Source organism: Notamacropus eugenii, chromosome 5, assembly GCF_028372415.1.
Source record: "Notamacropus eugenii isolate mMacEug1 chromosome 5, mMacEug1.pri_v2, whole genome shotgun sequence".
Taxonomy (NCBI): domain Eukaryota; kingdom Metazoa; phylum Chordata; class Mammalia; order Diprotodontia; family Macropodidae; genus Notamacropus; species Notamacropus eugenii.
The window spans coordinates 186,683,928-186,709,420 of NC_092876.1; the positions used below are offsets into that span (position 1 = coordinate 186,683,928).

General features: G+C 37.7%; 1 protein-coding gene across 1 annotated transcript in view; it reads right to left on the reverse strand.

Annotated features, from left to right (window-relative positions):
* The window catches only part of PSPC1 (paraspeckle component 1), a 54,951-nt gene extending 35,390 nt beyond the window's left edge, over positions 1–19,561 (reverse strand). The window contains 6 exon segments of the mRNA XM_072611664.1: positions 3,949–4,145; positions 5,013–5,108; positions 14,088–14,389; positions 18,878–19,279; positions 19,282–19,363; positions 19,365–19,561. Coding sequence (XP_072467765.1) covers positions 3,949–4,145; positions 5,013–5,108; positions 14,088–14,389; positions 18,878–19,279; positions 19,282–19,363; positions 19,365–19,561 — 1,276 coding nt within the window.
* Between the last annotated feature and the right edge of the window lie 5,932 nt (positions 19,562–25,493).

Here is a 25,493-nt window from a genome sequence, read left to right on the forward strand (position 1 = left end):
CAACTCCAAAAGACTTGTGCTGGAAAATGCAATCCACATCCAGAAAAAGATCTATGGAGTCTGAATGCAGATCAGATCAAGTACATTATTTTCACTTTAGCTTATATCAGCTTGCTTGCAGTCTTGGGGAGAGGGGAGGGAAAGAGAAAAATGTGGAATCCAAAATCTTACAAAAATGAATGTTGAAAACTATATGTGTAATACAAAAAAAAAAAAAGAAGAAATACTATTAAGTATAAGAAATAAATTAAAAAGAAACAGAAAAAATAGAATTATTATATTCCAAGAATTTATGGTAGGAACTACCAGGCTATGATCCTGACTTGATAAGAGGACTTGAATTATGTCTTCTTTACAAGATGCTTACAGAAATATTTCTTTGACGTGGGAGCTCTGGTTTTTACCTAGAACATCTCTGAGGAATTCTTTCTAGAAGTGACCTACATTCACTTTGCCTCTAGTTCTAAGAACTGGGCAGGTTTCATTTGTTATGTCCTAAAATAGTGTTGGTCAGCCTTTTTGTGACTATAATTTTCAGGGGGCTAAAGGTGGTATGCAATAAGCTTAAACTCTTTTTTCTCCTTTCCAGGTCGGTTGTTCCTGATAACAGGTATCTTACATTTTCATTTTTTTTAAATCTTATGGTTTTGTTCTCTTTCTCTACCCTAGTAGTTTATTTCTTTAGTCTATTCTAGTATTACAGAAATCTCCTACTTGGATAAGGTTTGCCACACTTTTTCCAATTTTTCCCCCACCGCTTTAATATTATTTTAACCTCTTGTTTCACACATCTAAGTAGTCATGTAGTCTGCGTCAAAAAAACCTACTTTCCCCTTTGAGAAGCTTGGAAATCTCTAGATTTACAATAATTTTTATGCTGCTTGTTGTTTTCTTTGACTTACTCAACTCTCCAGCTGTAGTTCCTGAACTGGGTCTTTGTGACAAAGTCAAATTCTCCTTCCTGCAGGGCTTTTGGGTTGGAGGGATTGGCCCTGAGGTTCACCCATGTAACTGAGTTTCTGCAATGATAACTACCTACTTGGATTTTGTTCCCTTGTATTTTTGAAATTCACAGCCCTGGATTTTTAGGGCACTGTATGCCACTTCAAGACAAAGAACCACAGTCATTGGAGCCTGGGCTGTCCATTTCTAAACACTACCACAGTTGCTGTTGCTCCCTACTCTATGGGGCTTCCAAGATACCCATCCTGGTGCTTTCTGTCTTCCCTGATTCTTTTTTGGACAGACCTCAGCTTTTGCTACCTCCAAACATTGAAGATTATGCTTATATGTGGAGTGTCACTGGTCGCTGGGAAGGTGAACTCTTAGAAGTTTTAATCCACACTGACAAGAAAAATGGAGCATCACTTTAAATGAAGCCAATCAATAACCATCTCCTTTCCCAAACAGGATAAATTAAAATAAAAGTTCCTTCTATACAGAGGCAGTCTCCAGAATCCAGGCCCATAAGAACTGTTTGTATCAAAGTCCCCTTTAAAAACCACAGTAAAAAAAGGTTCATCTGTCAGTACACATAAAGGATTAGCTAGGCAGTAGGCATGGCCTTTTCCAATATGAGCCACCCCTAAGAATGTTATTAATGAGTTCATTAAACAGGTTCATGATTTCAAGTCCATATGGAAAGGAACCATTACTGCTACATCACGTGCTAATGAAATAAAAAAAAAAAAATAAGCTCAATGACTTAAAGTAACAAAGACATGCAATCAGAACCACTTAAGATAAAGAAGCAGATATTTCCTACTGTAACCATTCTGCAAGGCCCCTTACAAGGAAAGTCAAATAAAACCGAATTCCTTCTATGTCACAAGGATTCCAAAGATGAAGAATACAATAGTATTTAACCCTCTCAGGTTGCAGGGTTGGGGATTGTCTGAATTACGGAAGTCTACCTGTGCTTGAATACAGCCCATTTCACCAAAAAAAAGAAAAAAGAAAGAAAGAAAAAGATAGCAATATCATAGCAATCTTCTAGAAAAGAAAATTCACCTTAGAAAGGTTAGTAACTGAGAAATTCCACAGGAAAAATACTTATAAAAGTAGTTTCTACACTTAAACGTTACCTAAAATAAGAGGCAAAGTGTCAATAGTATAAGATCATCACAATTTAACACCTGCTATGTGGGAACAATGATTTAATTTAACTATCTTCTACATATTTTTCTTTATCCAGAATACTTATTTTACCACTGTGACACAGGCATTCGACTGCTTAAGAAAACCTATCACCACCTAGAATACCCTATAAAGCAGCAAAAAGATGTTAGTTCTTGTCAAGTAGAAGTATCCCTAACTAAAAAGCAAAAAGAAATTGTCCCAAACTGCATTACATCCTACAATGGTTAAAGAATAGATTTTATCCACAAGCAGTTACAAATTACTACTAGTTGTGCATCAGTCATTTCAAATATCACAGATAAAAACATATACTCCCTGCGAGGCTGCTCATACAGTAAACTTGTCCTCAGAATTTTTTCTTCTACTGAAGGTCACACTCAAAGATTTAAAAAGCTAATTTGGGGAGGGGAGTGGGGAGGGGGGGAGGAGAGAGAAAGGGTGTTGGGCTCTTCCATGGGATAGGGAATTCACCAGGAGAAAATACTCCCATCAATGACTGAGAACCGCTACTCAGCACTATAAGGAGTTTCCTGGGGTGCTGAGAGACTCAATGACTAGCCCAGGGTCCCATAGTCCTATGTGCCAGAGGTAAAAAGAGGAACTTAACACATTCTCTGATTCTGGGCTGGTCCTCTACCCACTCCATCACAATGTTGTAGAGCAAATATAATGTTTAATTGAAAATTATTTTTAATATAAAATAATTTAATAAAACAGTTTAATAAGAATATATTTATTCCATAGCAATTAAGGAGGATTAGGCAGTAAAGAGATATAGAAAATGGCAAAAGCAGAGAAGAATGTAGGTAGAGGAGAAGAATGAAGAAAGAAATGGAAGGAGAGATAAAGAGAGAAAATTAATTTCTGAGGTGAATACATAAAGTCTTCTTGGTCATGTGTCAATGAGCTAAAAAAGATAGATCTTAAAATTGCTAGTTACCCATATACATTTGGGCTTCTCCCTTTTTCTTCTCTTTTTCTTGTTACTTTTGTTTTTACATCAAATTCATTTGCAAATATTCATTTCCCTCCCCACACAGCAATTCATTTTAAGCAAATGGCTTCTCTCCCAGTGAAACATAAAGGCATGTCAAAAAAAATAAAAAAATAAACCAACCCCAAAAACCACATATCAAGGCAAGAATCACATCTAGTCTCCAGACTGAGAATCCCTTATTTCATCAAACCAATTTCTATTTATTTATATGGGTATTTAGGCAAGTGATTTAGAATACTATACTTAGAAGGAAGTAAAATAGATTTAAAATACTGCACAACACCCCAAAATGAAGAAAAAGTTGAAGTCAACTTCAACCCAGCCCTCCAGACAATAATTGTGCCATTTGCCATGGACTCAAAGTAAAGAAAAGAGTGCTTTAATTCTGAATTTCACTTTCTAACATGACAATCTTTAAATATAAAAATGTACTACTCTTTCAGATGCCATACCGTCTTCCACAAATTAAAATGTTCCTATCAATCCATCATCTACACAGCATCAGTTTTTCCAAACAAGAAGCAATGATTTTGCATCAATACATTAAAACATTCTTGTCAGTGCCAAATAGCATGAGTGTAAGACTAGCTGTAGTTAGGGATATAGTTTATGCTTAATATAATACAGTGGTTTAAACAGAGAGTAAAAAACCTATAACATAAGACATCAGCCCCATACTCTTAAAACATTTGTACAAATTAAGTATAAACTAAACGTTAAGCAGACTTTTGTTTGCCAGATAATATCACAAGTCTGAACCTTGGTAAACACAGCTAATTATGCTGAAACTACGAAAAAAACTAATATTTTACCTTGCCTCATCAGCATTAATTGATGTTCATGTCTAGCAGCTTCCATTTCCGCCTCTAGTTTCTCTTTGGCTTCTCTGATGTTTCTGTCAACCTGCTCTCGCTGCTGTTTTTCCATTTCATCCAGTGCCTTCCATCGTGATGCATACTCAAATTCAAATGTTCCAGGTTGAGCAAACCGGGGAGGCTGTTCTCTTTCCCTAAAATAAAATTACATTTAAAAACATTTAAGCAAACACTTAAATAAAGAGTTGTACTATCAAAAATGCTTTCCTTAAAAATGCTACTTCTGATTTTAATTCAAATTCATTTATATACAGATAGCTCTCAAATTGTGAATTGATTTCGGCTTTCTACAAATTGATTTTCAAACCTGGAAAAGATTTTCTAAAGAAACTAAGTCACAAATGGTAATTAGGATTTTAAGGTGGTTGACACATACCTAATTAATCATAACATACCTGAAGCAAAATAATGCCTATTTTTCAACAAGTACCAACAGTTATGATCTATTTCTATGTGAAGATCTATGTCCTGTCTCAACTAAGTATGGCAGGAGACATTTTCCACTTCACTTAGCAGCAAAAATGGAAACTACTCCCATCAACAGCCCTAAGAGCAGAATGAGGGACCTGATTGGTTTATATATTTGTTCAGCTCACTGAGATCTAAGTTAAACTAGAGCTTCTATTCATTAGATATGCATTATCCATTTAAATTACTCAAAAGAACACAAGAGTAATAAGATACTGATTTACTTGGCATTCTGGAAGTTGGAAATTCCTATTAATTGGCATACCTTAACATCAATATGCAAAATGATATTCATGACCAAAGCATTCTATTATCTTGAAGTGACTATGAATCAAATAAAGATTAATGTGTCTTCAATATAGTTTGTGTTAAATGTACTTAATCAATTACTACTCTAGTTCTCTGAAAATTTGGTAGCCCAATGGGATGTGTAAATAACTCCATATTAACCAAATTATCTGATTAACCAACTCTGCATTATGTCAAAGAGTGTAATGAAAACATCATTAGTTGCTTTTTTTCAAGTAGCTTACTTATGATACTGTTGTGTCTTTTGCATTAGTTTCTCTGGTAGTCCATCTTCATCATCAAATTGTTCCATAGGCTCCACAATGACTGGCCGAGGTGTTCTGAGGGCAGGAAACATTTTAAAATATTATAACTGAAGGTACCTAAAATGAGCTTTCTCTGAGAAATTTGTTTTATGGAAATTTTCTTATCAACACATTTATTCTAGTGTCTCAGAAGAAACTATGTTAAAAAAAAATTACTCAAAAAAGTTGGAATAGAAATATATTTTTGTAATAACTACTACAGTTTTTTTTACAATGAGCATTAAATATTTGTTTTTATAATAAAGACATATATTCTTTTTTCACGGCTGTCCTAATCCACCATGACAGCAAATTTTATCATCATTTCACAGCTCACTGATGAAATTCAGAGTAAGTGGCTAAAAATAATTCATTTTTCCATTTCTGGTCAGCTGATTTTACTGTGTATAATTATTCAGAACATTAATAGTAATAATTTCATTTATGTGTAATGCAAAAAATTATTTGGAGTAACTAAGTGGATCATCAGAAAGCTAAATTTATTTTATACTCTTCCATATTCCTAAATTAACTCCCATCCCTAAACCAGACTCAAATACATATTTAATAATAGTTGTTTTGAGTAATAATACCTCCACATCCTTCCTAGCCTAAATCTACACATCTCTGTTCAAAGACCAAACCCCTATAGAACAAAAATCACACAAACCAACCTTACGTATAGCAGGAAAGCAAGCAATAAATACTTGAATGATTGGTAATAATTCTCTGGACATAAAATTCTGTTTCAGATACAAACTCATGACACATATTTAACATGAGGCCCTATACTATCATTTGATTTCTACCTTAACCCTGCAACAGGATAACAAAGTCTCTTCCTCCTTCCTCATAAAAAACACTTTCTCCCAAGGTCTAGAACTCAAATTGTAACTATTAGCTAACTCAAATATATTGAGCATTAAAAAAGTCCTTTTGAGCTAGTCCAGGAGCCCTAAATACCACATGTAACAATAGCCACTAAGCATATATTAAGCACCTACTATGTGCAAACCACTATGCTGAGTACATTTAAATTGGAAAAATAACTCATTTCCAAATTTTTAAGTCGCTTTCTTCACAAAGAATTTCAGCTTCTACAATAGCATATCTAAGATATTTGTCAAATGTTCTTCCAAACCAACTACACTGACAGCATTACCCATTACCCATCAGTCAGGTTAATGCTTCTCTTTGAAACTTAATTCAACAAACCTATAAATCTAGATGCTCCCTTGAAATCCTCTAACATTTATTTATAGCATTCATTTATTAATCTGCACAATTACTTTACACCATTATTTTGAGTAATAGATCCTGTTTGTACTATTATTTATTTTTTGAGTAATATGTTCTGGTTCCGAAGACGATGATGACTGGCAGCTAGGTGACATAATAGACAGTGTTGGACTTGGGAATCAATTCCATTTATTAGCTGTGTGACTCAGGAAAAGTCATTTAACATTTAACAAACTGTTTCTTCATCTATAAAAATGAGAAAAATAATGGTAACTATTTCAGAGGACAGTTGTGAAGGTGAGCTTTACAAACATGTTATGGTTATTAAGAAATACTTACGATCAATGACTGAGCAAACAAGTACAATATTTGCGTGTAAGTAAGAGTTAGAAAAATAAGATGGCAAATGATCATAAAAGCTAAAATTGGCTTAGCTAGATAAAATTAACAAAGAGATCCTATGACGAAAGCCACTGACAAAACATAAGACAAAAGGCAAAGAATTTTAAGAGACCTGTTAACTCTTTAAACATAGAGAAAGAGAAAAAAAGGGAGAATAACAATTTGGCTAGATCAAGAACTGTTCGTAATTCTGAAAAACTAAGTACTAATGAAAAATACAAATAAATATTGAGGAAATTCCATCCAACAACTCCAAAGACAGTCAATTTACTTTTAATGTAGTACAATTTTATTATGCAAGGGCAGCTAGATGGCACAGTGGATAGAGTACTGAACCTGGAGACAAAAAGATCCAAGTTCAAATCTAGCCTCAGGCAATAGCTATGTGACCCTGGGCAATTCATTTATCCCTGATTGCCTCAGTTTCCTCATCTATAAAATGAAATAGAGAAGAAAATGGCAAACCATTCCAGTATCTTTGCCAAGAAAACCCCAAAAGAGATCACGAAGAATAAGATACCACTGAACAACCAAACAAAAAAATAATTTTATAAAGCAGGTTAAGTCACATGATAATCAAATTGTTTTGCTGACTCTAATTTCCAGTCAGCAAGAGTTACAAATCCATCAACTGACATCCAGTCTTCCCACTGCAAATTTTAAGTAAAAAGCTATACTGAAGACCCAGAAGGGCAAAGTAAGCATTATAATGTGCACATCTTCACTCTGCTTGTTTTGCCTATGCCTATTACGGACACCAATAAATAAAACTCTTCCCTCCTTCCTCATAAACTATTCTTTCAGAAGAACTCAGTTCCAAATAACTGATTTACATTTTTTAAAATGGTATTTTCAGAAAGGATTTCAATTTTGGTCACCTTCTTAAAGTGTCAAAATAATACAAGCACAGGATGGTATGTCTGAAATCAAAAAAATTTTAAAAATGCAAAGCAGAAAAATAAAAAGTAGGTTCTGATCTAAATACAAAAAAGAGAGCAGATCATCACAATACATTAAGAAAACACAAATGAACCAAGTTGGATAATGATTTTCCAAAATAATTTGGCCAGAACATTTTAAATTTTAAATACCAACAGAACAAGTATATGGTGGTCTGGAGTATATGGAATATATTCAAATTAATGGAAGTGCATAACAAATGGGGAAAAAAAGATTTAGCAGATACAGTGTACAATAGGAATATGCATGAGATCTGTATAAAAGGAATCCACAGTGTAACAAGAAATAAAGAAAGATGATGAGGTGTGAATATGTGAACACAGAGTATTGAGATGAGTAGAAATGTTAACAAAAGGTAAAGAGAAATGCTAAGGGGAAGAAGAAAGAATAAGACACCTTAAAAGGAGCACAATTAATACTTGGTGGGAGTGAGAGAATGGGGCTTAAATAGTTTGAAATGGATAAAGAATTAGAAATGTTAGAGGAACAGGACAGGGTGTAGAATCCTGAGAGCACAGCAAGTATTCCAAGTATCCTTTTCCCACCAAAGATTAAATTAGTTACCTACATGATGATTCTGTTTGAGTTCCTAAGTATCCTTCCCCTGCCTCATTCAGCCTTCTCTAGAAGTAGACAGAAAAGATCAAATGAAAGCAAGAAGTGAAAATAGATGATAATACACTACCAAAGTAAGGTTCAAATGGGATAAAGGTTGTTTAACCAAGAAGGAAAAGGCAACCCAGAGGACGAATGATGAACTCAAGATGCAGAAGGAACACGTATTTCTGGATATGACCAATGTGAAAATCTGGTTTTACTTAACCACAAATAACTGTTAACAACAATTTTGCTATTCTTATTTTTTCCCAATTGGGAAGACAGAGTGGAAAAGGAGAAAATTATGAAAATAATGAATTTTTAAAAGTGGCAAAACAAAGGACAATACCCACCTGATATAAAAAACTATAAGATGAACTGTGCTTAAATCACAGCAAGAGTATAGTTAAACCTCCAAACCATAATCAATTTGGAACTACTGAAAGCACAATTTTCTTCCCTGAAGGTTAGAATTATAAAATTGAAAGACCTAAATAGAAGAGTTGGAGAAGACCTCAGAGAACATCTAGTACAACCCTCTCATTTTCCAAAGGAAGAAACTAAAGCCTCGGAAGATCAGACAACTTGCTCAAAGTCACCATAACTGTGAAGAAGTAGATTTGAATGCAGGACAGCACTCTTTCTACTGTACCTTACTGATTTTTCCAAATTCCTGCCATTCACCACTATAAGCAGAGAGCTAATGCAGATTATCTCTTAATTTATTTTTTAGTTCTACAATCTCTAAGTTTTAGAAACAAAGGAAAACCACCTACCTATAATCTCACCAGAGTCCAATCATTTGGTTATTCTAAAGGCTACAGAAAATAGTTTGCCATTCATTGTTCTGGGCTGCAATGAATTCTGTACAATGAAAAATAAAGCAATTTCTCCACAGAATACTATTTTACTGTTAAAATAGTGCCAGTTAAAATCTCACATACAAATTGTTCAAAAAGATATGCATATTCTTACACATTTATGCAAATTATCAGTATATTTTGGACGTAAGATTTTGGACATTTAATGATGCTTTCTGTACTGATTTTTCATTTTTAAACAAATTTAAACTAGCACAAGCATTTCCATGCATAAAATAGAAAGAGGATTATATATGAAACAGTTAATTTCTACTGTATGTAGCCTGTTTTGAAGTTAACACGATAGTACCAACACTTCCCTGCTTGTCTATGTTCCCTTCTGAACTTCCTTTTCCTTTTTTTTGTTTTTGGCAACCTTACTACTACTATCTACCCTATCCCCACCTTACTAAAGTTGATAATTTTTATCTATTTAATTAAAAAAATTATTGATCAACTAGCTATGGGTTTGTTTGTTTTTTTCAATAATAATTTTGCTTCCTCTCCACCAGGAGGCATCAAACTTGTGGCTAAACTCCCCCATCCAAATTAAACTGCAACTGGGATATGTTTAACAAAATAAATATAAATTCAACATAAATAATGTCAATTTATGGTATTCTAAATCAATAGGCAGCCAGTGGAGTTTGAGTTTGACACCACTACTCTAATCTTTATACTCTAGCTCTGGTTCTGTCATTGCTATAGCTAGAATTTCCAATGTCAAGTAATATGGTATTTTGCTTTACTCTTAATATTACATAAAGGGAAAATTAGTGTTTTTCCATCAGATATAATATTAGGCATTGGTTATCAATAAATACTTTTATTAAAGACAAGTCTTATTAAGGACAAATCTTTTAATTACCCAAAGTTTCTCCCAAAAACTTAGAATCATCTTTTGATATCAGCATTTTTCTGATGATTTTTATCTCTAAGTTATGGAACTTAGAGATGGAACCTAATCTCTAAGTTATGGAATCTTAAGAGCAATGGAAAGGCACATGATGGACCTGAGCTAGCAGCTACATTTTACAGAAAAAGATACAAAGGATATAAAAGTAGTGTTTGTACAAAAAAGAAGAGGCAATCAAACAGTAGGAGTAAGGGAAAATCATAGCAGCCAGCTCCCCTATAAGTAAAGATGCTGTCCTTGGTGAGTGGAAACTTATATGATAGACCAGGAAAAGAAGGGACAAGAATGGACAGTATGCCATCTGTATCAATGGAAGAAATAGCCACATCAATAAACTCAGTGATTTGTTGCATTATTGGGCTACCGACAGAATCGTGCCATTTTCATTGTTTAATAATGACTAATTCCTCCGTTTCTTTCACAAAGTTGTATTATCCTAAAGAACCACAACCTTCAACGAAACCTCCTCTGGAGTCATCTATCTCATTGCTTTCATTCATCTTCACTTAAATGTCTCCTCTTCCAATCTTCCTACAAAACACACTGAGTTTTCAGAAAAGAGATGGGGATTAGGGATTGCACCTTTGATTTCAGCAATAAAAGTAATTCTAAAGTCAATAAATCCCATTACCAATAAATATATGGTATTAAGGTTGCCAGAGCAGTGATGTAAAACTCAGACGGAAATGTATCCCTGTTGCCCACATACTGACTTAAGAAAACCACAAATTAACATTATCTATGTCATACTGAATTTTTACTTATTTTATTAAACATTTCCCAATAACATCTAGATCAGACTGTTAGCCCAGTTGCCACATCTGACATCTCTGGTTTATTACAGCATTGAGGTTAGTGACTTGTCAAGCATTATATCACCAGGATGACAGAAACAACACTTGGAATTCAGGTCTTCCTGGATCCCTCTACTCAGCACACTGCACTTGTCAGATTTCAGCTAGCCAAAAAAAGTTCCCTTTATGTTGCTATCCCTAAAACCAGTTAGATCTGTCTAACCTCACTTTTACTCATGCCACTTTCTTATCAGTCACGTTCAACTCAACCCTTTGGGTTCTTCACCTTGGATATCACAAAGGAACTCTATTGACAAATTCAATAGCTTTCCTTCAGTTCTAATCTTTCTTGATCTCACTTCAGCATTTGATGTTGTTGATTCCCTTTCATAGTTCTGTTATCTTTGAGACTTACGTCCTCATACTACCTCCATGCCCACTGCTCAAGCCATTCCTTATAGCAGAAATGCTATCCTCTTTTCTTTATCTTTTAAATCCCAAGAAAAATGCCATTTCTTTCAGGAAATGAAAGGACCAAAAGGTCCTTTAGACTTCACATAGTTTTTAAACAGATCTATTGCTAACTTTCTAATGTACTTCAATAATGTTACTGATCATTTTTTTAACTACTAAGCTATCAAATTCTCAAAAGGAGGGCCTAAGCTTTCCATCCTTCCCCCAACTTAACACTTTTAGCTACTAAATGTTAGCTGCAAGACTCGCACATTTTAAAGTCTTTTGAAAATTGGTTCCAACCTATCTTCCCAATCTCATACATTATTCCCCTTCCTTTACTCTTCCTACTCAGCTATAAACTGGTCTTCCCTGTTCCTCAAGGACACTGGCTATCCCTCCTGTCTAGAATGTACTGCCTTTCTCACCTCCACCTCAAAGCCTTTCTTCTCTTTTTCTAATTGAATTATTTTATTTGTTTTCAATATTCAACAATCACTTCCATATATCTTTACAAAGCCTTTCTTGATACCCAAAATGTTAATGCTATCCCTCCCAAATATCTTATCATACAAACACATATAAACATACATATACCCCTGCCCTGATAGAGTATAAACTTCTTGAGTAAGAATTACTTTTATTTGTATAGAAGTACCTGGTGGGACATGACTTATTGATCAATTGCCCCTCTCAGTGTATGGTTCCTAATCTTTCCGCTGGCCCTTAAATGTGGTTTTTCCAAAGCCTATCAAGAGATCTTGTTTTTTAACTAATCCACTTCTGTAGCTTCTGTAATCACCAAAATGCTGCTAATGACCATATTTCCAGTCTACCTCCCTTGAAAGCTCCAGAAGTAAGGCACAATGTTTTGTAATAGAAGGGAACAACTCATCTATGGGTTATGTCACACCCAAGGTGGGAAAGAGAAGGAATGTTGGGGAGGGGTGGAGAATGTTTTGTTAACATTTTGAGTCAACTCTCCCCTGGAACCAGTAAGTGTGCAGGTGGTAGAGTAAACCTCCCAGTTTTGGGAATGCTATTTTATTTTTGTTCTAGCTATACTTTTTCAGTAAATATGCCTTTGTAAAAAAAAACTTTAAAAATCCCAAAACTAATTCAACTTTCCTCTCATGCCCTATATACAATCAGTGATTAAAATCCTTTCAATTCTATCTCTAAAAATCTCTATCCAATCTGTGGGACTCCAACTGTATGTCACTCTAGTTCAGGCCTCTAACACTTCTTCCCTGCCAAATTAATCTGGGCGGGGGGGGGTGGGGGTGGGGGGTGACGACCAGGAGGTATCTGTGTGTGATTTTGATCCTACCATAATTGACTAAAAATGTCTTTCACTTACATTCCAAGCTGCCAATAATCTAGTTCCAACCTTTCCACTAACTTTAGTTAAACTGGATTCTACTCCTCAATCTCAACCACCTCACCGACATTTAACAAGCTTTTGCTTTCATATATTATTACCCATGGCTAGAATGGGACCCTACTATCAAAATCTCAAACTCTACATGTTAAAATAAGCCTTCCCCTTCTTTTAAGGACTAATTAAGGGGCCACCTTAAAGACAACATGAAGCCTTAACCTAATCTTCCAAGCTCAAAGCTCCTGAATTTTTTTTTCTTTCACAGATACCTCTGGACAGGCTGGTAAAAGCTATGGACTTGTTCTCAAGATATTGTTTTTAAGTGCACAAAATACATAGGACAAAATGAAACAAATTAATAAGAGACCTCCAGTTAAGAACCCTTATCCTACCTGAAAATCTCACAAAATCTCATAACTGGAAGGGCACACAGAGGTCATTTAGTCCACCCTGTTTATGCTGAGTTTCTTAAGAGTACTTTGTCTGAACTTTTCTGTACTCCACAAAATCGACCTTAAATCATAGATGTGTGCATCCTTTCCTCAACTTGAGGATAAGCTTGAGGACGTAGATTATTTTTATATCCCTAGTAATATCTTGCAAGTAACAGACACTTAAAATAATTGTGTGCTGAATTCTGTAGTACAATTTACCCACAGATTCATCATTTTCTGAAAACTGAAGAAAAAGGATTTTTCAAGCATCAAAAATTAGCTGACTCTATTCAATAGCCATCCAGAAGGATGAACTAGAATTTGAGGATTGTGGTGATGTACCAAATGATTACAAAGATCAAGGAGATTTTAATAATGAACAAGTAATGAAAGAAGAGAGCCTGCAGGTTCAAGGTGGAATGGCTGAGCAACTGCTCTGGATTACTGGATGAAATGTTTTACTATTCAAGTGGCAAACCTTGCTTCATCATAAAACCCAATTGAGTTCTAGACTTCAAACCTAAGCCTCCTAAAAAATTAATTTCCTAGACAAGGATCTGATGATACAATATAATCCAAACGTCCTTCCTGTTCATTGTACTGACAAGAAAGAGGAAGATAAGGAAAAGCTGGAACCATAGAATGCTTGGGTGGCTCTTCTGCTATTGTAGTGGTTTTTCCACTCCAATACCACCCAACATTAGGACTTCCTTGTTTGCAATACAGAACTATAATATTTCAATAATGTGGTGTGTACACAATTATTCTTTGAACTGTTAGACGTAATTTCACCTTTAAATATTTGTATTTATTCATTCACAAAAAAAAATGTACTGAGTATCCACTGTTTGGTAGATGCAAGGACACAATACAAAGATATAGAACTGGTTACTATCCACATGGAGTTTTAGTGATCTAAGATCACACTATCTTTATTGTGAGTGTAGATTCATTAATATAAAAGATAACATTAACTTACGTTGTTAGCAAGAATGCTCCATCACCACATCTTTCCAGGGCCTTTCGTGCTGGAGGTTTTGCAGCAAATTCTACAAAACCTTTTCCAGTTGCTCGTCCACGATCATCCACTACTACAACAGCTTTCTCCACAGGACCAAATTGAGAAAATGCTTGCTCTAGAAGCTCATTAGAAACCACAGGTGAAAGGTTCTTGACAGTTAAGGCAGCTCCATGAGTAGCAAATCGAATTCGGAGTGGTCTGCTTTTCAAAATAGTGCCATCCAGCTCTGCTTTTGCAATTTCAGCCAGAGTTCTAGATTCCTTTAGGGGGGAAAAAGAGAGTTTACAAATGATTGTATATATTCCTAAACCCATTGTCATGCTGAAAAGGCAATATTAAAAAAATTCTTTTGCATACACAAACCCCCAATTCAACATTTGTCTGCTTAACATAAAGGACAGTTTTATGAAGAGTAGTTATCTCTCTAGACATTATTTCTGTTTTTCTATCTAATGTTTCTACACCTTCTAGCCTAGCTTATTAAAATGCATAGGGAGGTTGTCTGTGTTTGGAGTAGAAGCTACCTATCTTAGGATAAACAGATGTTAAGCCATTTCAGGCCTTCAAAATCATTATAACAAAGTCTTTAAATGTACTAGACTTGAGAATCCTCAAGTCCCAGTCAAGATTCCAATGTTTTACCAAATATATGACCCTTATGGTTGAGCTGCAAATTGGATGAACCTTAATCTGTTTATAAAATCAGAACAGTACTTTCAGAGCTTAAAACTAGAATTTTATAACTATCTGCAATTATTAAAGAATTCACATTGTTTTGCTTATTCCACTTAGTCTGTCAAAAATAGATAGGCGTTTTTCAAAGTGTTTAGTTTTAAATAGTCCTGATGATCATCTAGATCTTATTTATAATCTTTATTACAGATCTAAACTTTATTTTGAGGATTCTGAAGGGCAGAAGTTAAAAGGATTACCGAGCACTTGAAAGACTCCCCCAAAAACATGGAACTCATTTCATCAAAAGTAACAACCCATTCCATTTTTGCAACATCAATTTTAGTAAGTTTTCTAATACTGAAACAATACTTGACTAAATTCTACCCGCTACTCAAAGACTCATATTCTGGGTCCAAGCTATGTAAGACTAACTTCTCTTCTACAATGAAAATTAATATTTCCTGTTTCAATAAGTTTTCTCTTATCCAGGCTAACTGCCATTCTCAAATGTTGTCCTCATAGCCTCATACCTTCTCCTTATTACCAAAGCCACAAAACCCTGGGGCTGCAATTCATATTTATCTCCTAATGCAAAGCTCTTTCCAGTACATCACTTTCCCAGACTTCTGCTTTACCTCAGTTGTTTAAATATCCCTACAGACTGATAAAAAAATAAATAAATAAATTGCTTTATTTGACAGATGTACAATAAAACAAAGACAACAAAAAAGTCAACAAAAAAGTTTTGGGTTGGATTAAAATAACCTGAATTAAAATTTCTTGCAACTGTTTGGTTAAGCTAATCTGGCCAAAACTGGCTTTTGAGCTAATCAAGAGACTAACACATTATCCAGTTCTTTCCTGGCTTTGGCTTTGCATTTTTTCATGAATTTTTTTTTAAAAATCTGAACATTCCTCAATAAATAACATACCAAATATGTGGAATGTTTCTTTCAAATGATTCCATTCCCAACAAAGAAATGCAGCTACAAAAATCACTTCAATTCCTTTCCCAATAAAAGAAATTTTCTAAGGTGGCCCTTACACATTTCCACAATTCTCAAAGTTCTACCACAAAAATGACCGGCAGAGTTATAAACATTAACCCCACCAAAAATTACTTCACATAACTGTACAATTTAGACCTAGTCTAGCATTCCTATTTTACATCTATTATTAACACTTTCCAAGATAAGGCACAGAGAACAAAAATCATACTTTATACTTCAATCATACCATCATGACTTAAGAGCAAGAAAGTACCTTAAGGGACATCAAATCCAATCCTTTCATTTTAAAGATGAGGAACTGAAGCCAAGAGAAGTTAAATGACTTGCCTAGTCCCAGAAGTAGTGACTAAGGCCTGTTTGGTACCTAAGGCTTCCTGATTCCAAATCCAGAACATTATTCCACTGAACCATGCTACCTCTCATCAAACATAAGAATTTTAGCTTCATTTGTAAAATGGGTGATATTTTTTTCCATGCAATCATATTATTGAAATGAGTTTGATGATATGTAGTGGGACACAATCAATTATATAATAAAGCAAAATTTTCCTTGGTACATTAACAAAATACAAGATAGTTGTCTGTTAACTCATACAAGCATTTTTCATTTATAAAGGTAAATGTGTTTCTAAGCAAATTTTCTCAATGACTTTCATTATGAAAACGGGACCAATTCCCATAACAAAAAACATTTATTAAAATAACATCTACCTCCCCCAAAATTAACTATACCAATCACTTCCCCCAACCACTGGTAACTATCAGGAGAACCATAGAAAACTGTTCAACACTAAATATGCTACATATAAAACTATTTATTTTTAAGACAAAATATTTGTAGGAAAGACCCTTTTTAAACCTATGAGCCTATTAAACAAATAATGTGCCTTGGCCACTCCAATAGCAGTTCTGATGGTCACACAAAAAGGTATTTTAAAAGTGGCTTTAAGGAATAGATTTTTGAAATATAAAAAATATATAAGAATAGAACACTGTAACAAAAAAGCTATGCTAAATTCATGATTCACTCTATGTGGGGAACAGGCAACAATGGCAAGGTGGAGAAGTGAGAAAATACAGGAGTCTTTCTATTGCCATTCATCTAAACAAAATTTATTTTTAAGGGGAAAAAAAGGTGATTTCTATAGCACAGTGGAAAATACCATCAGTTCCACTTTTCAAAAAAAAAAAACAAACTGCAACCTCAGTGATGAGGGTAGGCATAAGGACAAAAGAAAAATGAAATATTTGCCATCTTGTCTTCAGATAGCTCATACACTCAATTATGCTCACTGTACAACAAATGAGGGGATAAGGGAAAATTTTAATTGTTTAATTCTACAAACACAGTTTTTCCCAAAATTCTAAAGTCAGTATTATAAACTGACAGGGTCTGATTTGTTTGCATTATGTAAAAGCAAGCTTATACATTTTTTGATGCTAAACTTAGTTTTTAAAACTACTTCTAACAAAACTCCAACTTGACATCAAATAATAAACTCATATTTTTAAAATTTCACAACTAGTTTGGTTAATAACTGACTCCTATTTTGATAGACAGTTATTTGAAAGTATAAATTTAAATATATTCAGGGCATGTATGTCTCATCATATATTCACTATGTATCACGAATTTTCCATTATTGCATGCCACTGCTTTTAGAAGCAATTAGAATTGACAATGAAAGCTTATTTGAAAATCAATCAATCTGAAAATACTGGGAAAACACAATATTTTAAAATGTTGTTCACTTAAAAAAGCACCATATTGTAGGAAATAGATCATGTTCACCAAACCTTTAAATTATAAAACCATACGCTACAGATCTAATATTGATAGTCACCAAGCTTAAAAACAGAAGGCCCTCCTCAAACCAACTGAACAATTTTCTATCTTTAAAAAATGCACAAAAATTAAGATTTCCAAATGTTAATCAATAGTGACTCCAAGACTTAAGATGAAACATACTTCTCACTGTCATGAGAAGTGGTGAACCCTAGGTGTATTTTGTAACTGTGTGTCTTGAAGGTGGAAGTGGGGGAGGATGAGAGGGAATGAGAGTGAAAATGACAAACATAAAAAAGTAAAACATTAATAAAGCCTTTTTAAAATGGTGAACCTTATCCAAGTTGCTTTTCCCCTCCAACTCTTCATAACACTACGTCATTCCTCATGCCTGCACTGTACTAAACAGTAACCTCATGGCCTAAAGCTTTAGAAATTTAAGTCTTTATTCGTACAGTAGGTTAAAACTATTGGAGATTTCGGTGAATAGTTCTGTTTGTTAAAATAGCATCCACCTCCCCCAAATTAACTACACCAGCCGCTTCCCTCAACCACTGGCAGCTCCCAGCGGAACCATGGACAGCTGTTCAACACTACACAGGCTACTATCTGGATCTATTTACTTTTAAGACAAAATATTTGGAGGACAGACCCTTTTAAAACCTATGAGCCTGTGAAATAATGTGTCTTGGCCATTCCAATAGCAGTTGAGATGGTCACATAGAAAGGTATTTCAAGTGGAAACAGTAAATAGTCCTTTTCTCCTCAATAAGACATTTCGCGGTAAAGACTGGGTCTTTAAGTGAACTTTACTCAAAGGAACGGCGCCTCCCCAGCTCCTCACCCCTCCACGCGGCTTCATCAGCGATTGATTTCTGTGTCAAGCCTCCCAAAGAGACCCCTTTTTCTCCAGCTACAAAGAGAGCCCGTCCTGAGGCGCCTCCTACAGGACAACGAGGGCAAAGGCGCTCCCTCGGGGCCGGGGGAAAAGCGAAATCTAGAACAGACCGAAAACGGGATTTTAAATCGGGACAAGGCTGGCAGCAGCGGGCCCCATGGACTCGAGCCCCAGGCTAACTGCCCAGCACGGGGGAGCCGGACGTGGGAAAGGCCCGGAAGAGGCCTGACGCGCCGCGGAGCCGCACGCGGCTGGTAACGCAGGGGCGGCCATGGCGCCGGCCCCCAGGGACCCTCGGGGAGCGGGGGGGGGGGGGGGGGGGGGGGCGGGGGGGGAGGGGAGAGGCCGCCAAGGCCCCGGGTCTAGCCCTCTCTCTCACCAGACGGATGAAGCCAAAGCCGCGGTCCCGGTTAATGAAGACCTCGCTGGGCTCCCCGTAGCGCTCGAAGAGGCGCTTGAAGTCCTCCTCCGTGATGTCCGTGGGAAGGTTCCCCACAAAGAGGCGGCAACGCTGAGTGTAGGTTTTCTCTCCCGGCTTCAGAAAGCTCTTGATGTCGATGGTGAACCCTATCTCTTCCTCCTGGTGGTCCTCCTGGGGCGCCGAGGGGGGCGGCGCCTGCTCCCCGGCCAGAGCAAGTGCTATGGCAGCCGCGGCCGCCGTCTCGCTCTCCCCGGCCGCCGACTCCAAGGCCCGCAGGCGGGCCGGGTTTTTCTCGATCCGCACTTGCTTTAGATTTCCTCTCAACATGATCGTTCCCCCAAATTCTCTCGAAGTCTGGGGAAGATAAAAAAAATGTCCGCAGGATGGAAAGGAAGGAAGGGCAAGCCGCAAGGCCGAACCAGCCGTTCAGCAAACGCTCCACACCCGACCCGCGGCAACAGCGCTTTCAAAATGGCGCTGCCACAAGCTGCAGCTAGTTGTAACGTCGCCGAACCCAAGCCCCGCCCCCGCCGTGCGCTGCGGCGCCGCGCCCTCCGCGCCTGCGCAGTTCAGCGCATGGCTCCAACTTTTCGAGAATGCCTCTTTTTGACGGAGACGAAGAATGAGCATCTTCTTGCGCATGCGCGGACAGCTGCGTTCTGGCTGCCTTAACCTCTCCGATTCCGGAGGTTGGGATTGTGCGCGCCACGTGAACCGTTATGGTGGATGTGAGAAAAAAGCAGTAAGAGAAAACAAATGGAACGAGGGGAGTAGGTTTTGAACACGATGGCTTTGAAGCAAAAGATTTCATATTTGATCCTGGCAGTGATAGGGAGCCCCTGGAGTTTATTGATTAGAGGGTGACGCGATCAGTCCTATGCTTTAGTGAAAATCACTTTAATGGAAGGTGAATTGAAGTGGGCAGAGATTCGAGGTGGGCAGACCCACCAGCAGGCCGCAACCGTGGTGCCAGGGTGAGGCCTGCACTACCCTGGGGGCAAGGGCAGAGGAGAAAAGGGAGAGATTCTGCAAAAGTAAAATCAATAGACTGGCAATCAAATGATGGGAGGAAGAGACAGCGAGGAGTCAAGGATGTCTCCCCTCTGGAGCCTGAGGGACTGAGAGCGTGTTGCTGCCTCCTGCAGCCCTGGGGGTCGGGGGGAAGGAGGGGAAACGGACAAGGGCAGGAGGAAAAATCATGAGTTCCATTTGGGACAGAACAGTGACAAACGATTTTATCTATTTGTCCCTCTGGAGCTATGCTCTCCTCACCCTGCACCCCTTCACACTGGCAGGCGGGAACCCCTGAGCCCCTGAAGTGTGTCTCCTCAGGGCTCTGGCTAGGGGTAGCCCTGAGGATAGAGAGGTTTCTTTCCAGTTTTCTAGCTCACAAGCCGGCAACCTATTGTGGCATGATTGCAGGCTGATTATGATATTAGTCAACCAGACTTAGTTTTCTTAGAAAGGAGCAATTCACTAAGGTGGTTTGGTTGGTGTAGGCATGCCTAGGAGATATTGCTGGTAGGTTCCAGACCACCAAAATAAAGCAAATATCAAAAAACGAGTCACATGATTGTTTTTGTTTCCCAGATGTAGTGGGAAGTGATATTTACATTCTACTATAGCCTATGAAATAGGCAATAGTATTATGTCTTTAAAAAAACAATGTACATACCTTAATTAAAAAATATTTTTTTCCTAAAAAATGCTAAACATCATCTGAGCCTTCACGGAGTTCTAATCTTTTTGCAGGTGGCCTAGAAGGCATGGGGGAGCAAACACAGCTTCTGGAAACTGTTTTGTTAAAATCTTCAAGCTGTTCCCTTTAGGTATGAAATAACTTTTCTTCTGAGCTTGTTGGAGTCTTGAATCTGAGTTAGAGACTATTGTTTATCGGGTCAAGGGCAGCTGGTAGGCTGTGGGGGGTGGGGTAGTAATCTGAAACCAAAGCTCAGAGTTCTCCTCCTCACCCCCTTCCCTAGGATTTAACTGGAGCAATCTCTCCTTTGTGCTTGCTTGAATCTTGGCCTTGAACTGGTTTGATATTTTATAAAGGACCCACAGAACGTGACTAAGATTCATCAGTCCATCCATTCTGAGCATCTGTCTTGTCAATATCCCTCTAGTTCCCATCCAAGTACTTAGTCTCAAGTCTTTGATTGATTAATTAAATACTGGTGTGTAAACCTTATTCACATCTCTGATGTGAATCTATCAAGATGTATAAATGAAAAAGGTATCTGGGCTAAATGGGCTGAGGTGATACCAACTGCTGCCTAACATAAAGGCAGGTAGATGGTAAAGTAGATTGAGTATAGAGCCTGGAGTCAGGAAGATCTTAGTTCAAATCAGCCTCAGTTACTAGCTGTGTGACCCTGAGCAAGTCAGTTAACTTCTGTCTGCCTCAGTTTTCTCAACTATAAAATGGGCATAATAACACCATCTACTTTCAGGGTTATTGTAAGGATCAAATAAGATTTTATTTGTAAAGTATTTAGCATAGTGCTTGGCATATAGTAGGCACTATATAAATGCTAACTCCCTGTACCCCTCCATAGAAAAATCCATCAGCCAGAATACAAATGTATAGTCAGCATTTTCTATGTGCTGAACCAAAATATTCTTCACTGAATTCCTTTAAATATTTTTCCTACTGCCTTTGAAATACAAGTTGATTTATAAAAATTAGATTCAATCAGTTCAGTTTAGCAAGCATTTATTCATTGCCTACTACATGTGTTAGAACTGTGCCAATCCAAAGGAATACCAATAACTCACAGTTATATAGTTCTTTAAGATTTACACGTCACTTTCCTCAAAATAATCCTATAAAGGAGGGAGTTTATGTATTATTATTCCCATTTTACTTTTTGAGTTCTTCCATGGCCTGAGCCCATTGGGTGGGCTGGGACACAGAATCCTTGATTTCTGTGTCTTTGCCTGATGGTAAGCATTGTTCTTCCTCGTCAGAAAGTAAGGGAGGAGGTGTCTTTTCTCCGAGAAAGTACCCTTCAATAGTTTTATTTCTTTTCCCTTTTCTGGGCATTCTCCCCAGCCAGTGGCTTGACCTCTGAATATTCTCCTCACACCCACCTCGCCTCCTGGTCCTCCCAGCCAGCGTTTGGGGACTGAGATTCAAATGCTGCTTCCCGCCTTAGGGCTTTTGGCGGGGGCAGGGCTGCTATTCAGTGTGAGAATTAAGTTCAGATGGTCAGGTCGGGGCAGGGCTGCCTCTCAGGCACAGTTCCCTCAGGGGGTTTATGCACAGACCTTCCACAATGGATCCAGGCTCCCGCCTGCTTGGGGAGCCCCTGTCTGCCGCCGCCTCTCAGCTTCTATCTCCCAGGGGGGGAGGGGGGGGGGCCGAGCCATGGGGGCACCCCACTCCCCTCTCGACCCGCCAAAGAGACTCTCTCACCGACCCTCACCTGTGGGTGGAGGGGCTTGTGCCACCGCTGGAAATCCCGTCCCTAAAGCCTGCTCGGATCTGTACCTCTCGGAGCCGCGGCCGCCGCAGGTCCGGGCTGGGCTCCGCGGCCGCAGCGCGACGGACCCTCCGCGAGAGGTTTACAGGTCCCTCTGTGGGTGGAGGGACCCTCGTGGCCGCAGGATATCTCGTCCCTGTAGCCCGTTCGGATCTTTTCCTCACGGTGTCGCGGCCGCTGCAGGGCTGCACTCAGCTCCCAGTCCTGGCGCCCAGTCCACAGCGCGAAGGACCCCCCGCGAGAGGTTTGCAGGTCTCTCCAGAACAAAAATCTCCCTCGCTCCAATATTCCGTGGCCTCTGGGTGCAGAATTCACTGTGGGTTGGTCCCCTCTAGCCGTTCTGTGGGTTGTGGGTTCGGAGCTATGTGTATGTGCGTCTTTCTACTCCGCCATCTTGGCTCCGCCATTATTCCCATTTTACAAATAAGACTTACACAGTCAAAGGCTAGTTAACCATTTATCAAGTATGTTGTAGAGAGAATTCTTCTTTGGGTATAACCTGAACTGAAATGCCTCTCAAATCCTTTCCAATTATGAAGTTCTATAATTATATGAAATGACTTGCCCATAATTGTATAGCTAGCAATTATCAAAACTAGCATTGAACTCAAGTCTTCTGACTCCAAGTATAGAATAATCTCTGCTATATCATGGAACAAAAGAAAATAATACCCGCCTTCAAGGACGTTTCAGTTTAAGGTTGAGTTTTGCATTTAACAAATCTCCTTTTCTCTCCCAATCCTATCTACTTGACTTCATTCAAATGTGGATCAACTTAGAAGACGATGTCCCTGGTTCCCTCTCAAGTACTGAATGTCCTTTCTTTCAGCCTGCCCCCAATTCATCACTCCTTGGCCAAACACACACAAGGTCAGAAACATTGGCTTAGAAGAAGGAGTAGATATGTTCCTTATTACCTCAATGCTACTTGAAGACTTTTCTACTAACAATATATGACTTCTCCTACTTTCAGGTTCGCTCTATCTATATCTGTCTATATAGTTCCCTATCTAATACGTTGTTTCTCTTAAATACTAATTTCCAGGTCATTCTATCTCAAGGAATTCAGCACTTAGCTTTTAGTCTTACTTTCTTTCCACCATAAACTCTTGCCTCAGACTTGAATCTTACATAGATTGATGTCCCCTCAAAAACCCTGTACTTCCAATATATCCTCTCCTTAATTCCTATAATCTTCCTCATCACTCCACCTCAGTTACCTGGACCATCCTCCTTCTTCACTCCTACTTTCATCCTGCTGAATAGCCCAAGAGAAAATCTCACGATCATGTTGGCTGGATCTACTTCTTATTTATGGAGAATAGCTGACCAGGTAAAATTTAATGGAGAAAATATGAAGTTCTACCTGGGATTCAAAAAAATCATTTTCCCAAGTATATCTAGACAATAGTTTGCATTTTAAAAAAAGGTGGCAGGAAAAAAAATACACTAATATCATCTCCAAACAGTAAGGAATAATGTCAGAACCAGAGAGGTAGTAATCTTGCTATATCTATTTGATGAAACTATATCTTTAAAAAAATTTTTGTAAAGAATTTTGGTTGAAATATTTTGTTTCTACATCATTACATTTCTTAATGTATCCTTTTTTTCTCCCTAACCTCCATCGCAGAGAGTCATCTCTAATAACACAGAATTAAAACAAGGGGAAAAAAAGAATTCACCAAAACTAACAAATGTCTCAAAAAAATAGGATTCATTGTTCCATATCTACAGTCCTACACCTCTGCAGAGAAGGAGAGGGTGCCCTTTCATAGCTTTTCTTTGAGACCAAGCTTGGTCATTATAATTTTGCAGCTTTCAGTTTTAAATAATTTTGTTGTTGTTGACATTAATGCTGCCTAACATCTAAAAATTAAATTTTGAGTTCCATTCAGACTTTTAAATTTTAATGAACTAAACATGATTTAGAAGAAAAATTAGCAGAAGAATATCCTGTATTGTGTTTCAAGATATTAGGAGACACCCTGTTTTCCTGAGTTTAGCATAACAACAATCCTTTGCACTCACCTTCTGGAACCATTTGTCTCTGAGCTCAGGCAAGCACTAACAGGCCCAGAGATGAAGCCCTGTTAAGAATGGACTCTTTATCACTAGACAACCTTGCCACACTGTTGCTCTCGTGACCCACTACTGTTGCTACACTACCTTGTTTGACTTTTTGTCTAACCACAGGTATATAAATCGAGGTTCAGCCATACTAAAGTGGATCCCTCCACCAGCGTCGGGGTCTTGGTACACGTGTCTAATCTGCGTCCTTGCTTGCTAGCCGTTTTACTCACTTTGAAATCAAACTTCTATTTCATTCCTGACTCTTGTGTCTCAAGCCTGCCCTGTTTGGCTCTGGCCATATATAGGTAAGAGGCTGGTTCAGTCTATTTGACAAGCACTACTTCAGTGGTTTTAATTAAATTTTTACTTTTTTTCAATCAATGAAAATCCTCCTTCTTTCTTCTTACTTATTCCCCCTCCTCCAGAAAGAAAGAAAAACAATACCCTTGTTAAAAAATACCAAGCAAAATTCATCTTCCTGAGTTCAAATCTGGCCTCAGACACTATGCACTGTGACCCTGGGCAAGTCACTTAACTCCGTTTACCTCAGTTTCCTCATCTGTAAAATGAGCTGGAGAAGGAAATGGCATACCACTCCAGTATCTTTGTCAAGAGAACCCCAAATGGAGTCACAAAGAGCCGCATATGACAGAAAACAACTAAACAACAAGTGCTTCACCTCTCTGCCAAAGAATGAAAAGTATTCTTTTTGACAAAGAATAGTCTATTTTACCAAATGCTTGAGTAAAATCTAAATAAATTACTTTTTGCCAATATGTCTGGGTGAAAGGACAGCCAACACCATCCCCCAAACACAATTCCAACAAAAACCTAAAAATCCCAACAGATTGAATAAGTATCAAGCGATTTAATGAATAATTATAATAAATAACTGCTTCCACTTGAAACTACACAAAAATTCTGCCAAAAATATGTGAGTAATTCGAAAAGGGGTCTGCTAGCAAAACCAATGCCAGGGCAAACAAACTAAATAATAGTCTCCCAGAAGAACCAGA